Consider the following 16,566-nt stretch of genomic DNA (forward strand, 5'->3'; position numbering starts at 1 on the left):
TTCTAACTGCACTGAGCACTGTCATGTTGGTATGACTATGAGTAAAGTTCGTCTGAAATAAGTTACAGGAAGAGCAAATTTAAATGAATCCTTTCCGTCCTTGAATGCTGTATTTATGTTCTGCCTTTTGACTTTGGAATTCGAAAAGAAAATGGATACCACCTTTATGAAATTATACGTTTTTCTTATCTTTTTGGCGACTTCGCTGAACTTTTCATTAGGTGGGTCCGAATTAACTTTAAGAAGTTAAGACTAAAGCTAAATTTAGACCTAGCCTATCTCAATTCAGGCCTTGCCCAGTAAACCTAGCCTAGGCCTAGTAATAGCCTAACGCAGACATTACGCCTGTGGCTTAACCTAAGGTTTTGTCTGCGAGGTAAGACGTGGGCTAGTAACTTAATACTTGGTATGTCTATCATATAATAGAGAAGGCCCATGTATCGTTAAGCAAGAGATGAATCAAGGAAAATACTTGCATTGAATCCAGTTAATAAACTTGTGTTACTGTTACTTGCTAGTCTAGGCTAATTTCCTTTAGGCCTTGTTTAGTTTAGTGCCATTTGAATTTCAGTGATATATTATGTAAACAACTAGGCCTTCAACCTCCACAGCAGAATTAGCTTGTCCGAACCTGAGTCCTGGCAAGTTTTTTGGCAATGTTTACATGTATGTTTGGCTTTATCAGGTCCGTTAACCCTAGCATAGGCCATAGGAGTCCACCAGCACAGCCAGTGGTACAAAATAAGCTAGGCCAATATTGTAGGGTGCAACCCAAGCCCACCACTTTCAAAGTGAAATTTCAGCATAAATTTGCATTTCGAATAGGCCTACAGTGTGTCCGATAGGAGATGTCCAATATATCTGTTTCATTGATGAGATATATAATTAAGCATTTTATAATTATGCAGGGAATCATTTAGTATTCATTTTTTGAGTAACTGTTTAAAAGACTGTAAAAGTAAGAGGGCCTGACATTTTGATCCTAGCAAGATCATCTTCAGAGGCTGAAGTAAGTAACAGAAACGACAAGATACAAGCACAGAATACCAGTGGCATCGCCATGGGGTGGCGGGGGTGGGGCATGTACCCCCCAGATGCTTTTTGTAGTGTTAAGAAAAATACTCAAACAAAAACTTTATCTGCCTCAATTAAAAACATAAATATCGGACAGACTAAGCCCAAAAAAGTTTGAAGATAAAGTTACTTCAAGTTGCAAAATATAACACCAGATTGCTACTAAGGACCCCCTCCCCTTAGACCAATCCCACAGAGCGGCATTCACAAATAAACATTGTGCCCCCCTAATTAAGTGCTGTGCCCCCAAGATTGAAATGTCTGGCGAGGCCATTGCAGAAAACAGATCTGACAAAATAGAAGCACAGAATACAGGAGATCTGTATTTCAGCCTCTTAAGAAGATCCTGCTAGCATCAAAACATCACGCCCACTTAGTTTTATACATTTTCTCTTAAACAGGCTCTTTATTGGATATAAGCAGTTTGCTAACAGTTTTTAGGTTTATTTTGAGTTTTCAAGACTCTTAGTTTTTTTGCCCAAGTTACAAAGTTCTATATATGGTATCTGTATACATAAGCATGACCACTATAAGTCTTGTTTAGCAAGTTGCCCATATTGTATAGCATTTTACGGTACAATACTAACTGATAAATCATTCAAGGTCATGATCATAATAAATAGTTTACTAATTGGCCATTTGGACCAATTAATGAACCAAAATTTTACTGTAAAACCTTTTGGAAAATCTGGTCACCAAACATTCTTGATAACATTTTGTAACTCAGTCTGAGGTACGTAGAGCTCTGTTAGCCATAAGTTTTCTTCATGTGCTGTATTGTACAATTTAGGGAGTGCCTAGTTTGTAGAACTACCATAGGAGTAGTCATATATATAAGATATGTATCTACAGCTATTTGAAAATTGGATGAACCTTGTCAGTACAGGAAGGCTAATGAAAATCCATGCTTAGTTGATTCTACTTTTTTCAAAGGCATTCAGGATTGTTAAAATTATAAAATGTCTCTTTGTGGGTACATGAATGTTCTGTAAGTGCTGTAGTATTAGGAGTGACAAAAAAAATGTGTGTTGAAGTTTGATCATGAGCATGGAATCATTTATACAGTACTGCACTGAAATATATGCTGTAGAATATATATGGGAAAATCACCTTACAAGATATGCAGAGATGTATAATATTTAGTTTTTATACATAGGGAACATAGTAAATTAAGCTGTTCGTCAATGTAACTCATAAAGTACTAAGGTCCACAGTACTGTGACCATATTGAGCACTCTAGAAAATTGCTAAAACTAATATATAAGCACTTTCATGGATTCATGGGAATAATTTATAATGTATCAAATCGCAAAATGTTATATATATGGGCACATCGCTTTACAAGTTATGCAGGGATGTATAATATAGCAGTTTTGTACACAGGGACCATATAGTACTTTATAAAGAGACAAAATTTCAGAAACTTCAAAACTGCCTGCTTCACAAAATTTGAACACTAAATTAGACCCTGGTGAACATTAATCATCTAGAATAAATTTCTAGCATATTTTTGGGTAATACTTATGCACCTTTAAGTGAAATGTTATTTTCAAGTTATTTGATTTGGATGCGGTAATTAATAACTTACGATAAATCACAAACGAAGGACTTAAAAGGATATCAGAAGTGCTCAATTTACATTAATGTAATTTAAGGTTCATGGCCTTTAGCTCAGTGTCTTAACAATCCTACTGTAATTAGGATGGTTAACAAATTTGTAAAGCAGACCTTTTATTGAATGTAGCCTTCAAAGTTAATCTGTTATTTATAAGCATTAACTCTACGGCCGGATCACAGAGATGAAATTTCTTGTAAACTTAGACAAAGAGTAACTTTAGTTGTATTCTTTTGCTTTCAGTTTCATGGAATGACAGACTTTTTATAATTTATTAAGTCATTCAAATTGCTTTTAATTCTCTCTCGTCTATTTTAAACGTTTATTTAACACATCGATGAAAGCCTGACTCGTGTTCATTTATTTATGTTAACCTCAACTATATACTTGTGGCTGTCAACTATGAAACCGTAACTCAAAGGTGATCTCAAGACACATGTATCCACAACGGGATTAACAGGAAATCAAATATTAAGAGACTTCCATCCACGGGTCAGTTCACTGTTACTAGAAGTGTGACTCATCAACGAAACATACAGAATAAACTTTGATGGATTAAATGATGTACATCCTCTCTCCTTACACCTCCTATCCATCAAATTCCAACATCGTTTGCTTTATAAATAATACTGGAGACAAGCTTGTACTATAGATCTGTAACATTTAACGTATTGCAATTTTTAGTTGTGTACCGTATGCCTACCTAGAATTAATCCATCCTTTTTTTGTATTCGCAGGTTTTTCTTAATAGTCTTACCTTGTACATGTATTTAAGTTCCTAATTGTCTACTAGCAGAAAATTGTCAGTGCTAGTTTGTCTTTTTCCTACTGGCAAGTGTCAAATTCCACTGGAATTTAGACAGTTAGAAGCCAAAATTTCAAGGCCTGAATATGTATACATTTTTGTTAACATTTTTAGTTTATCTATGTACATAGCTGTGCTATCCTGCTATATACAGTATTTTAATACAAACCAATTTCCAAATCTGGTTCACATCATTCTTCTTTACCATTTACTTTATTTTGTGCTAATGAATATTCATGCAGGTCTCATGTTGAGCACAGACCGTGAACACTCCTTCACCATATTATCTGGAACAAGGACAGTCCAGTTCACCTGTCCCGTGACCAGCACAGCGCCCCCAGTCACATTCAGGTGGCTATTTAGACCGTTTGCCCATGACGCAACGACTGAGGTAGGTATCAATGTAAATGGAATGCTTTGGAGGAAATTACAAAATACATTAGGATCCTCACTGCCTATGGCAAATTACACCCAAGTCCCCTGAAGTACTGAATGTTCTTCTCCACAAATTCATGAATCAACACACAGTGAACTATTTCATTGGTCAAGTCAAATTTGTCTTCACACAGGAAAGTATATAGTGCTGGCCATTAGAGCACTTGTGTTTACAATCATATGGTGGCTGGTCAATTAATTAGGTGCTATCAAGTATGAATCCTAATGGCAGTACTTGGGGTAGTTTGAGCTATAAAGTAACAAGTTATTAATGCTCAAGTGAATGAGGAGGACTGTTTTTCTATAGGCAGACTTGACCATCATGTCTATGGATGGTTGTGGCTTTCATTGATGATGTACAGCACAGTGCACACAGTTTTACTGAGAGAAAAAGGGACCAATCGTTACCACTGGAGAATATATATATATATGTATGTGCTAAAATACAAGAAATGAAGATCATTATAGCAATTGATCGAAGACAAAAGTTTATCCAATTTTCATTCATAAATTAACTTGTTGGATGTTACAGTAAAGTCTGAGGTCCCAATTTGAATTGGATCTCAATAAATGCATTCACGGCCTATTTGATGAATGTTAGATACTATAGATCTTAGACTGGTTCAAACGATGCAAAAAGAACAAAAAGCACCCTAGTAAGAAAAGAATCCTTTACATTGGGGGTTACAGTAGGCCTTTGTTATCGGAAATTCATTCTCACCGAACGGTTAAGAATTTGCATACCATATTTTGCTCTCTCAGATTCGAAACAAATGTTAATGCTGCCTCCGTTGTCTCCTTCCATTTTCAATTCTTCTCCTGTCCAAACACAAACAGCGCCACCTAGTAAATTTTATTTCGGTACCACTACCAATACAAACCAATACAACCAATACAAACCACAAATTCTGTTTGTTGAGGCTATCACTCATATCGCAAATTCCTCAAAATGAATACGATTCTGTGCAGAACAACATAATAAATGTATCGTTTGTACAAGAGTGACAATATTTTTTACAATCGTTAGGTTATTTTATGTGGCGTTGAAAGTTAAGATTCATAAAATTTGCACAGCTATCCATGCTGTAACCATAGACACAAACCGTACCGTCATTACTAAACTACAGTCTGTAATACAAGCTAACTGTCAAACAACTTCCCCAAACACCTTTAGAAGTCTAAAATCGTACTCCATTTTGGAGTATTATCACAGTTTTAAGGGGTTTTTTCACACACAAAGCTAAATAAAGACTGGATCAAGTCTATGACATCATCGAGCTCCCTTATGTTTCAATTCTTTATTTTGTTCTTTGTTTTGTTCTTTATTTGTTATTTATTTGTCTATTTTCTGAAAAAAAGTATAGTTCTCATTAAGCCTGTACATATTAAATATCATAAATATTTCATATAACTAAGAATAACTGTTTCAATATGGTCATTTTTAGCTAAAATTATCAAATACCAGTTCAGTAAGTGCTGGCCTCACAGACAAAGTGTATACGTACCTATAAATACTATCTGTAATGTTCTTTCATATATTCACAGATCCTGAGTAGCTTACACCAGACCATCAACGGTGATACTATGGTCATAGACCAATTACGTAAAGTAGATGGAGGAATTTACGTAGTCGAAGCTACTGATGGTGCCAGTCAAAGAAGCAATTGCACTTTCTCATTATTTGTTGCATGTAAGTACACTTTTTGTCCCCAGCATTTGCGGAAATATCATTTGTAGAGAGAGTAAGTAACTATACTGTTTAAATGCTCCCTGCTTCAACCTTCTTGAGCAGCCTCCATGTGCAAATGAATCTCAAACAAGGTTTTGTATGTCATATAATAACATGCTTTTCTTCTCTTATGATTTTGGTGTTTTTTGTTTCAAAACAGTGTTCAAATATTACTCTGTATCATGTTTAGCCTTCCTATCCAACCTTACCCAACCCCACCACCACCACAAAAAAAAAAAACTGTGGCAACCTTAAAACAATGCATTGGACAAGTTATTCAACATATGTTATGTACTTTCAGATTTACAATCAAAGTAAATGAAGATTGTATGAAAATTAAGAACAGACCCTAGGATGAAGGAACAAACCCTATTTATTTGGAACTTTAATTATGGAACATATTAAATTGTTCTACCTGTTTCTTATTTTCAGATCCCCCGACCTTTACTGCCTCACTCCCACCGGAGAGGACTGCCACAGACGGTACCCAAACCATCATCAACTGTCCCGTGGTTGGTTTCCCTGAGCCCACCGTCACTTGGTTGAAGGATGGTGTCGCGTTATCTCCTAGAACAACGTTCCAAGTCAATGGAACAGAATTGAAATTTCTTGGTAGGTTATGAAAGTTTAAACCGATACGAATTAGTTAGATTATTGCACCATGCAAGTTATTTTGAACTAATATAAAAATGCCATGCAATTTGTTTGAATCAAAAGAAATTGCGGGATGTTGTTCAGTATAATTTGGACCAAATAGGAATTAGAGAGTTTTTCAAGTACATCCACCATTTGGAGCTTAATTTGATAAGCCACAAAAATCATAAGTGATAGCTCTTTGGTTCTTGACAGCTCTGATAATGTACATGACCTACCTATCAGGATTCTGTGATGGGATGGAGGGGGGGGGGTGATCAATTGTATATGGACCCCCATCTCTAAGCAAAGGGATGAGTATCCTGTTACCACTCCTACCAGCTTTCTAGACTAATTTTTTAACTCTCATTTATTCAAATCTTTACAAAATAATAACGTAATGATAATATCGGTTCGACACAATGGTTGGTGTTTAGCCTCATGTAAGTATATCCCTGCATGTAGGCCCTTATCAACACCACACTATGTTGTGTTATTGGGAAGATGAGTTGTGTTCCATTTATGGGCAGTATCCCCACCCCCCCCCCCACGTCCATTCTCTTCTTATTTCTGGTATAAGCCCCTCTTGTTTCCTTTATTTCTCCCTAGCTGCTAACAGGTTCGATGAGGGTGTGTATCAGTGTTCTTTTCATAGTTATTGGTATAAGCCCCTCATGTTTCCTTTTATTTCTCCCTAAGCTGCTAACAGGTTCGATGAGGGTGTGTATCAGTGTTCTTTTCATATTTATTGGTATAAGCCCCTCTTGTTTCCTTTATTTCTCCCTAAGCTGCTAACAGGTTCGATGAGGGTGTGTATCAGTGTTCTTTTCATATTTATTGGTATAAGCCCCTCTTGTTTCTTTTATTTCTCCCTAAGCTGCTAACAGGTTCGATGAGGGTGTGTATCAGTGTTCTTTTCATATTTATTGGTATAAGCCCCTCTTGTTTCTTTTATTTCTCCCTAAGCTGCTAACAGGTTCGATGAGGGTGTGTATCAGTGTTCTTTTCATATTTATTGGTATAAGCCCCTCTTGTTTCTTTTATTTCTCCCTAAGCTGCTAACAGGTTCGATGAGGGTGTGTATCAGTGTTCTTTTCATATTTATTGGTATAAGCCCCTCTTGTTTCTTTTATTTCTCCCTAAGCTGCTAACAGGTTCGATGAGGGTGTGTATCAGTGTTCTTTTCATATTTATTGGTATAAGCCCCTCTTGTTTCTTTTATTTCTCCCTAAGCTGCTAACAGGTTCGATGAGGGTGCATATCAGTGTAACGCCACCAATCACTACGGATCTGTCATAAGTTCAGTGGTAACCTTATACGTCATAGGTGAGTTTATAAATCCAATTATTTATTTTCCTGCACATTTATTAGCACAATTTCCCATCCATATTAATAGGACTTACCCCTTCCACTCAAGAGCTCTACCCTCCCCCTTCTCCCACATCTATAATACTGATGTAACATTACAATCACATTTGAGGTGTTAAATTTAAAATGTTTATTTTATATACCAAAGAATAGGAACCTTTGTTTGTTTGTTTTTAATTTATTTATTTTTATAAATATATGTTTTCATTTTCTTTTTTCCTTACAAAATTCCCTTTCTCCAATGTCAAACTACTATCCTGAAAATATGTTTACGCATGGCGTGGTTTTGTGGGTTGGTAGGGTCGCTCGAATTACAGTATATTTCAGTTGTCAATTAAATTAAATTACATTTTTAATTGTGTTCCTTCAATTTTATGCAAGGCTTATCCCAGAACATGCAGTCACAATTGTATTTAATATCAGTAATAGTTCACTTTTTATGCTCAACAAAACTCCCTATATTTGTAGCCTTTTTTTTTCTTAATCTTTTTTCATAATCTCTTTTTCATTTTTTGACACATTTCTCCTGATAATTACAATTTACAGAGGAGGTGGTGTTTACCTCTGCACCTACGTCTGTGGTGTATCTCCATTCAGGTGAACCAGGGGTGTTCAGTTGTAATGTTACTGGCTATCCAGTCCCCCAACTGGAATGGCACAAGGTAAAAAAAATATTTCTAACATTACACATGTAGGCCTTAATCTCACTAATTATGAAGTCAATAACAATATCTTGGTATAAACTTTGAAATAGCTGCCTGTTTAAATATTACAAAATTTAAAATCACGTAATTAACACGTCACGTAGCTCGGCAAACTTTTGCCCCAGATTCCCTTGGGGCAAAAATTTGCTATGATCACTTCCTGATCCCCTTTACCTCTACGTCATGCAGTGTCCTAGGTGAATCACACAGTTGATGTATATAAAATAAATGTTAAAATTGCGTTTCGATTTAGGAGCCTACACTGTAACTTTGTATCAAGCTGACCAAGTTCGTCATTCAGTTTCGTAGGTGACTCACAAAGTTGATGTATGTAAAATAAATGTTAAACTTGTGTTTTGAGGTTGGGGCCTACACTGTAACTTTGTATCAATCTAACCAAATTGTATTATATTCACAAGTATAGTTTAATACCCTCAATCACATTTTGGATACTTTTAATTTTCTACAATTTTTGGGCTTCTGAGTAAAAAATTATTTTCAGCACTTTATCTAATACAGAAATTTTGCTTTTATAAACACAAATCTTTAATGCAATGCACAAGTTCCTGTTTTCACTGGCAAACATTTACCTCAATATTATCGTTCTTGATTTTGTTGTACGAGTGCATAAATTATATTTAAAACTACCTTTTTGTCTTTTAATTTTTAAGACGCAAATATAAGTGACAAGACTGAGGCATGCGGAGCTTAAAAATAGGGCTTTAAGAGTGAACAACAGTAGAAATGATCTCCCTTCCAGTTGGAACATCATTTGCTATATATATGTATGGATATACCCCTACCCTCAGATGTTGTAAAAACTCTCCTTTATTCTCGGTAGACCCTTTTTCCAGAGGATCCGGTCACCTTCAACATCACGGATGTCCGTCCGTCTATCACTCAGGTCACTGGGCCAGATTACTCTTGTTCTGAACTCAGCTTTACCAGTGTCACGGTCAGCGACCACGGGCTGTACGAGTGTCGGGCAAACCAACGCACCGTCAGTAAATCAAGAATGTTTGAGCTGGTCATATCTGGTAAGTTTAAGAACATTAGATGGGATTATAATCAGCCGGTTGTGCTTCATAACCTTAGGCCTACATGTACAGTACTCATACTCAGTCACCCCGTTCTACCCTAGCCACTCCCCCTCCCCACACACCCCACCCCAACCCCTTAGCAGTAACTTTTCAACAATGACCTCCACGTGGGTGTGGTCATTTTTCTGGAAAGGTGGCAAACTCCTGACATTGGTCTGTCTGTTCTATTCATACATGTGGTGACATTGGAGATGATTAGATAGAACAATTGAAGACTCATTAAGAGAAAATGGATGGTACCGTGTGCATCAAAAAAAAGGAAAAAAATTCTGTTTGAATTCTTTTTGGTCGAGCTTTGTTTAGTCGGTGAGATGTACATGGTTTATAATTTACGTGGAGCTGATGAAATTTGAATGACTTTTTTGCTTATTTATATAGCCCCGCCTGCGATAACATCATCACATCCATCAGATGTCACCGTTTTACTGGGAGACCCTTACACCTTCATCTGTAATGCCACCGGCTACCCTGCTCCGGACATCACCTGGTATAAGAACGGTCTGGTAAGATTAGATCAGTTAATGGCTTCACACTTGCTGTATCTATGAAGAAACATAAAATAATGCTTTGGGCAGTTATCACACACTAAGTAACACGTAGATTATTAATGACTGCTATTTTGTAAGGTAAAAAGAAGATATAAATTTTAATTAATTTATAATTGATGCAATTGTCAAAGTAAGAAGGTGGAGTCACTGGGTAAAAATTATAACAACTGAATGCTCGAAATGACTAATTGTTAATTTAAACTTCATTAGGTTTATACAAAAACAAAGAAATAGGAAGGGAAGCTACAGAAGTGACTTGTCCGTCCATCGTTAGACATTCCATGCTCGTGAAAAAGTCCACTAGAGTCATGCTATATTACCTCAAAACTAAATAAATAATGACAACTCTGCTTTGTTTATTTTAATTCCGTCCCATTTATTTCTTCATTATTCAAGAGATGTCTGAACAGTAGATTTGTTGGTCTGTTCATTACTGTTTTCATTCATTTTTTTGTTCATTGTTTTTTTTCATTCAATTGTTCCATCATGTATTCATTTGTTCATTTATACATTTGTTCATTTATTTATTCATTCATTCATTCCTTTAGTTATTCATTGAGTTATTCATTCATTCTTTTATCCATTCAGTCATTCAATACTTTATTCATTCATTCATTTAGTCATTCATTCAGGCATTTAAAATTTATTTATTTATTCAGTCATTCATTTCTTTATTCATTCATTCATTTCTTTATTCATTCATTCATTACTTTATTCATTCAGTCATTCATTTCTTTATTCATTCATTCATTACTTTATTCATTCAGTCATTTAGTCATTCCTTTATTCATTCATTGTTTTATTCATTCATTGATTTAGTCATTGTTTTATTCATTCATTCCTTTAGTTATTCATTCATTCCTTTAGTTATTCATTCATTCCTTTAGTTATTCATTGAGTTATTCATTCATTCTTTTATCCATTCAGTCATTCAATACTTTATTCATTCATTCATTTAGTCATTCATTCAGGCATTTAAAATTTATTTATTCAGTCATTCATTTCTTTATTCATTCATTCATTACTTTATTCATCGTTAGACATTCCATCGTTAGACAGTCCATCGTTAGACATTCCATGCTCGTGAAAAAGTCCACTAGAGTCATGCTATATTACCTCAAAACTAAATAAATAATGACAACTCTGCTTTGTTTATTTTAATTCCGTCCCATTTATTTCTTCATTATTCAAGAGATGTCTGAACAGTAGATTTGTTGGTCTATTCATTACTGTTTTCATTCATTTTTTTGTTCATTGTTTTTTTTCATTCAATTGTTCCATCATGTATTCATTTGTTCATTTATACATTTGTTCATTTATTTATTCATTCATTCATTCCTTTAGTTATTCATTGAGTTATTCATTCATTCTTTTATCCATTCAGTCATTCAATACTTTATTCATTCATTCATTTAGTCATTCATTCAGGCATTTAAAATTTATTTATTCAGTCATTCATTTCTTTATTCATTCATTCATTTCTTTATTCATTCATTCATTACTTTATTCATTCAGTCATTCATTTCTTTATTCATTCATTCATTACTTTATTCATTCAGTCATTTAGTCATTCCTTTATTCATTCATTGTTTTATTCATTCATTGATTTAGTCATTGTTTTATTCATTCATTCCTTTAGTTATTCATTCATTCCTTTAGTTATTCATTCATTCCTTTAGTTATTCATTGAGTTATTCATTCATTCTTTTATCCATTCAGTCATTCAATACTTTATTCATTCATTCATTTAGTCATTCATTCAGGCATTTAAAATTTATTTATTCAGGCATTCATTTCTTTATTCATTCATTCATTACTTTATTCATTCAGTCATTCATTTCTTTATTCATTCATTACTTTATTCATTCAGTCATTTAGTCATTCCTTTATTCATTCATTGTTTTATTCATTCATTCCTTTAGTCATTGTTTTATTCATTCATTCCTTTAGTATTTCATTGAGTTATTCATTCATTCATTTAGTTATTCATTGAGTTATTCATTCATTCCTTTATCCATTCAGTCATCCATTACTTTATTCATTCATTTCTTTATTCATTCAGTCATTCCTTTATTCATTTATTCAATTATTCATTCCTTTATTCATTATTTCCTTAGTCATTCATTGAGTTATTTAGTCATTCATTACTTGATTCATTCAATCATTTAGTCATTCCTTCATTCATTCATTTATTCATTCATTTATGCATTCATTCCTTTAGTCATTCCTTGATTTATTCATTCATTTATTCATTCATTTATGCATTCATTCCTTTAGTCATTCCTTGATTTATTCATTCATTCCTTTATTCATTATTTCCTTAGTCATTCATTGAGTTATTTAGTCCTTCATTACTTGATTCATTCATTCATTTATGCATTCCTTTAGTCATTCATTGATTTATTCATCCATTCCTTTATTCCTGCAGTCTCTCAGTCAGTCATGCAATCATTCCCTCTGATCAATCGTTCATTCATTTTGTTCAAACAATCCATCGATTATTCACTAGCTATTCATCCATATCATTACATTTCACCATGATCGTTGTATTTCTTGATGTTGCAGGAGATGATGTCCAGTAATAGAGTTGAAATGAGTCCAGGAGTTTTACACATCATTCACGCAGAAGGCCTAGACTCTGGAAACTATTCTTGTCACGCCAGCAACTCAGTTGGACAGGTTGACAGTACCGTTACAGAGTTTTTTGTTCAAGGTTTGTGTGCACAGCTCAAAGCTACAAATGAATAGTGTCTCTCTTATAGGATGATTTTGCTCATAAATTGGTCAATTTAATTTATATGCTGATTGGGTAGGTTTTATTGATTTATGTTTCATTATAACTAAATCTGAAACTTTGAATATCTTTAGTTCCAATTAATTATCTACATGTTATTGTCCTGGGCCATTGCAGGTTATTGTCTCAAGCAGGTTATGTACATGGACCATGTGTTACTTAACCACAGTGCAACCACTATAGAATGCTGATACATAAGTGGAAGTGTACACATGTCTCATATGACTTATTTTCATAAAGTCACCATATCTACAAAGACCCTGACAATGGAGAGTGGGGAGGGGTGGGGGTGAGAAGATATTTACAGTAATAATATTTGCATGATGCTGCCCCCCCCCCCCCCAGGTGACAATTTTGACATAGCTGAATATTGGTTTGGATCCTGGCCTCTCCAGTTAGTCAATTAAACTTGACAAGATGTCAACCAAACTGTCAGTTTTTTTGTTTTTTTTGTACACTAACATTTTAAAATAATTTTTTCTTGTTAAATACTCACTTTTTGATATCCTGTTTATAAAGATTTAAATTTATACTGGAAATAAATAAATGAAAAAAAAAATGAAATGAAGTCACATAGATTTAATACTGAATCTGCCTGTTCTATACCAGATATTTCAAGGAATGATTTAAATAAATGTTCTCTTCGTCTGTTAGATATCAAATTAAATCAAATGTGATCATTATGACGTGGACAGAAACAAAATGGTAAAGCAAATACGAACATTTCTGTTCAATCACTTGTTTCATTTCTCAATCAAAGTGGTTTTTCTGTTGTCTCATCTTTCGGTACAGGCCTCTACTTTACCAAGCAGCCGCCTGCCGCTGTATTCCTGAACAAAGGCGATTCTATGATTCTCAACTGTTCGGCAGCCGGTTCTAAGTTTGAGATCGTAATTCAATGGTTTAAGGACAGTGTCAAGATCAAAACACCCTGTGTGGAACCAGGGTGAGTTAAAAAATAAAATAAAGATTGTCACTCTGAGAAACAGTACTCGAGTCCCTGTCAGGAACCAGGGTGAGATAAAACATAAAATAAAGATTGTCACTCAGAAAAACAGTACTCGAGTCCCTTGTCAGGAACCAGGGTGAGTTAAAAAATAAAATAAAGATTGTCACTCTGAGAAACAGTACTCAAGTCCCTTGTCAGGAACCAGGGTGAGTTAAAACATAAAATAAAGATTGTCACTCAGAGAAACAGTACTCGAGTCCCTGTCAGGAACCAGGGTGAGTTAAAAAATAAAATAAAGATTGTCACTCTGAGAAACAGTACTCGAGTCCCTTGTCAGGAACCAGGGTGAGTTAAAAACTAAACTAAAGATTGTCACTCTGAGAAACAGTACTCGAGTCCCTTGTCAGGAACCAGGGTGAGTTAAAAAATAAAATAAAGATTGTCACTCTGAGAAACAGTACTCGAGTCCCTTGTCAGGAACCAGGGTGAGTTAAAAAATAAAATAAAGATTGTCACTCTGAGAAACAGTACTCGAGTCCCTTGTCAGGAACCAGGGTGAGATAAAACATAAAATAAAGATTGTCACTCAGAGAAACAGTACTTGAGTCCCTGTCAGGAACCAGGGTGAGCTAACACATAAAATAAAGATTGCCACTCAGAGAAACAGTAGTGGAGTCCCTTGTCAGGAACCAGGGTGAGTTAAAAATAAAATAAAGATTGTCACTCTGAGAAACAGTACTCGAGTCCCTTGTCAGGAACCAGGGTGAGTTAAAAATAAAATAAAGATTGTCACTCTGAGAAACAGTACTCGAGTCCCTTGTCAGTAACCAGGGTGAGTTAAGAAATCAAATAAAGATTGTCACTCTGAGAAACAGTAGTGGAGTCCTTAAAATGAACAAATTATCACTTTCAGTGCCTTTATTCCGGTATCAATTATATTTAATTTATTAATAGGATCAGTTATATGCACATATGAAAAGCAAAGTATTAATTAATTAAAGTGATTAAAACAGACTCAGAATAAAAGAAAATAAAAGATATAAGAAGTTATGGATATTAAAATACTTCGATAGATTGTTACAAAAGATTTTAAAACTTAATTTTGAATTAAAAATGTAGCTTTATAAATTATAGGAATTTTCTAAACTGTGTGTGATTCTAAAACTCGGAGTGATTGTAGGATTTCGTAAATTGTAGTTTGTCTTATTACACAGGGAATTAACAATGATGAGGATAATCTTTATACAACATGGAGATCAAAAACATCTTGCTATGTCAAGAGATATGGCCATCGATCAACAGAAATAGTATCACTTTCGAGATCCGGATTTAGGAATCACAAATGATTTCCGAGTTGGTTAGCATCATGTTTGATCTCTAGAGTAAAGCACAATATGTCACCAAAAACAGAACTAGTATTGTTTGATAAAGGTGACAAACGCCTACAGTGGAATTACGACCTTCCTTACCGGTTTCGAACCTCTGGACATACAATCAGCGTCCATAGCCTAGTGGTTAGGGTGTCCGCATATAAAGTGGGATGCCCTGGTTTGAGTCGCGGTGGAGGCTGGAAGTTTGTTCACTGTTCTGGAATTTCCAACTCACTACAAATTTAAAATATTTATATATATATATATATACATATATCTTTTTATGCAAAGTATAGTTCTTCGAGTATAGATTAAAATATGGAGGATTCAGCTGGATTTGTTTATTCATTTTCATCCAATGTGGCTATAGGTCAGACAACTGCCATGTGTACACCAACGATACCTACCTGCATCTCAAGAACATAAGGAAACGTGACTCTGGGAATTACACCTGTACAGCCAAAGAGAGGGGTGCGCTCCTGGAACCTCTGGTCATCCTAACCAAGACACGGCTAGAAATTCTAGGTATGTAACCAGGGGCTGCTTAGACACCATATTACCCCTCACCTAAGACAAAAGTGGTTGGGGATGGGGGATGGGAGTGATTATTTTGAAGGTATAGGTTTGAAATATCTGAGGAACGTGAACTCACGTAATGCACACCTGTAACGAACCTTTGATTCTGTTAAGTATTTTTCTGACTCCTATCTGTTTTGTTTTCAAACACTAGCAAACACTGTCTGAACCAAATGCATTGTTTAACCTGTATGTATACACCCTTTTCAAAAAATACACCCTTTTCCAAATTATGACCAAAAACAAGAGCCTACTATGGCATCCAGTATTCCCAGGCGGTCACCCATCCAAGTACTGACTAGACTCGACGATGCTTCGCTTCGGTGATCGAACAAGAACCGATATAGTCAATGTGATATGGTTGTGTAAATTACGTGCTATTTAACTCCTTCTTTTCTGTTTTTCTTTTGTGGGGGGGGGGGGGGGCATTTACTCAGGCCTTATCTGACTCATTTTACTCTGTGACTTCCGTGATGGGACAAGAACCGGTATATGCAATGTCGAGACATGGTCGAGACATTATATGTGAAAATGTGTGCTATAAAAGTCATTCTTTCTATTCTGGTATTTCTTTCATTAACTCTGACCTTATCTGACTAATTTAAAGGCATTGAAGACTCGCCCCAAACCGTGTACGGCCATCTGAAAAAGTTAACTTTCTGTTGCTTGCAAGTGACATTTTGTTTGTGTCGCTACAAAATGCAGACAGTAATGAAACGTGATACCTTGTTATCTTTAGCTGGACCTGAGATGTCCATCGCTGTATTGTTTGTACACTGTGCTGTGGGTATTGACCGCAGCTGTATGTACTGACTGTACACTAGTGTCTAATTACCGACGATAGCAAGCTGTGTGTGTATTTTCTG

The 16,566-nt window shown here is 35.2% G+C and overlaps 1 protein-coding gene across 1 annotated transcript in view; it reads left to right on the forward strand.

The window, feature by feature from the left end:
* LOC139976878 (hemicentin-1-like) overlaps positions 1-16,566 on the forward strand; it is a 26,631-nt gene continuing 10,065 nt past the window's right edge. Inside the window, exons 1-11 of the mRNA XM_071985746.1 lie at positions 1-221; positions 3,737-3,885; positions 5,475-5,619; positions 6,091-6,270; positions 7,525-7,617; positions 8,206-8,321; positions 9,205-9,400; positions 9,842-9,966; positions 12,577-12,724; positions 13,598-13,751; positions 15,495-15,649. Coding sequence (XP_071841847.1) covers positions 116-221; positions 3,737-3,885; positions 5,475-5,619; positions 6,091-6,270; positions 7,525-7,617; positions 8,206-8,321; positions 9,205-9,400; positions 9,842-9,966; positions 12,577-12,724; positions 13,598-13,751; positions 15,495-15,649 — 1,567 coding nt within the window. The 5' untranslated portion in view covers positions 1-115. The remainder of the gene's footprint in view (positions 222-3,736; positions 3,886-5,474; positions 5,620-6,090; positions 6,271-7,524; positions 7,618-8,205; positions 8,322-9,204; positions 9,401-9,841; positions 9,967-12,576; positions 12,725-13,597; positions 13,752-15,494; positions 15,650-16,566) is intronic.

Source organism: Apostichopus japonicus, chromosome 12 (genome assembly GCF_037975245.1).
Source record: "Apostichopus japonicus isolate 1M-3 chromosome 12, ASM3797524v1, whole genome shotgun sequence".
NCBI classification, from domain to species: Eukaryota; Metazoa; Echinodermata; class Holothuroidea; order Aspidochirotida; family Stichopodidae; genus Apostichopus; species Apostichopus japonicus.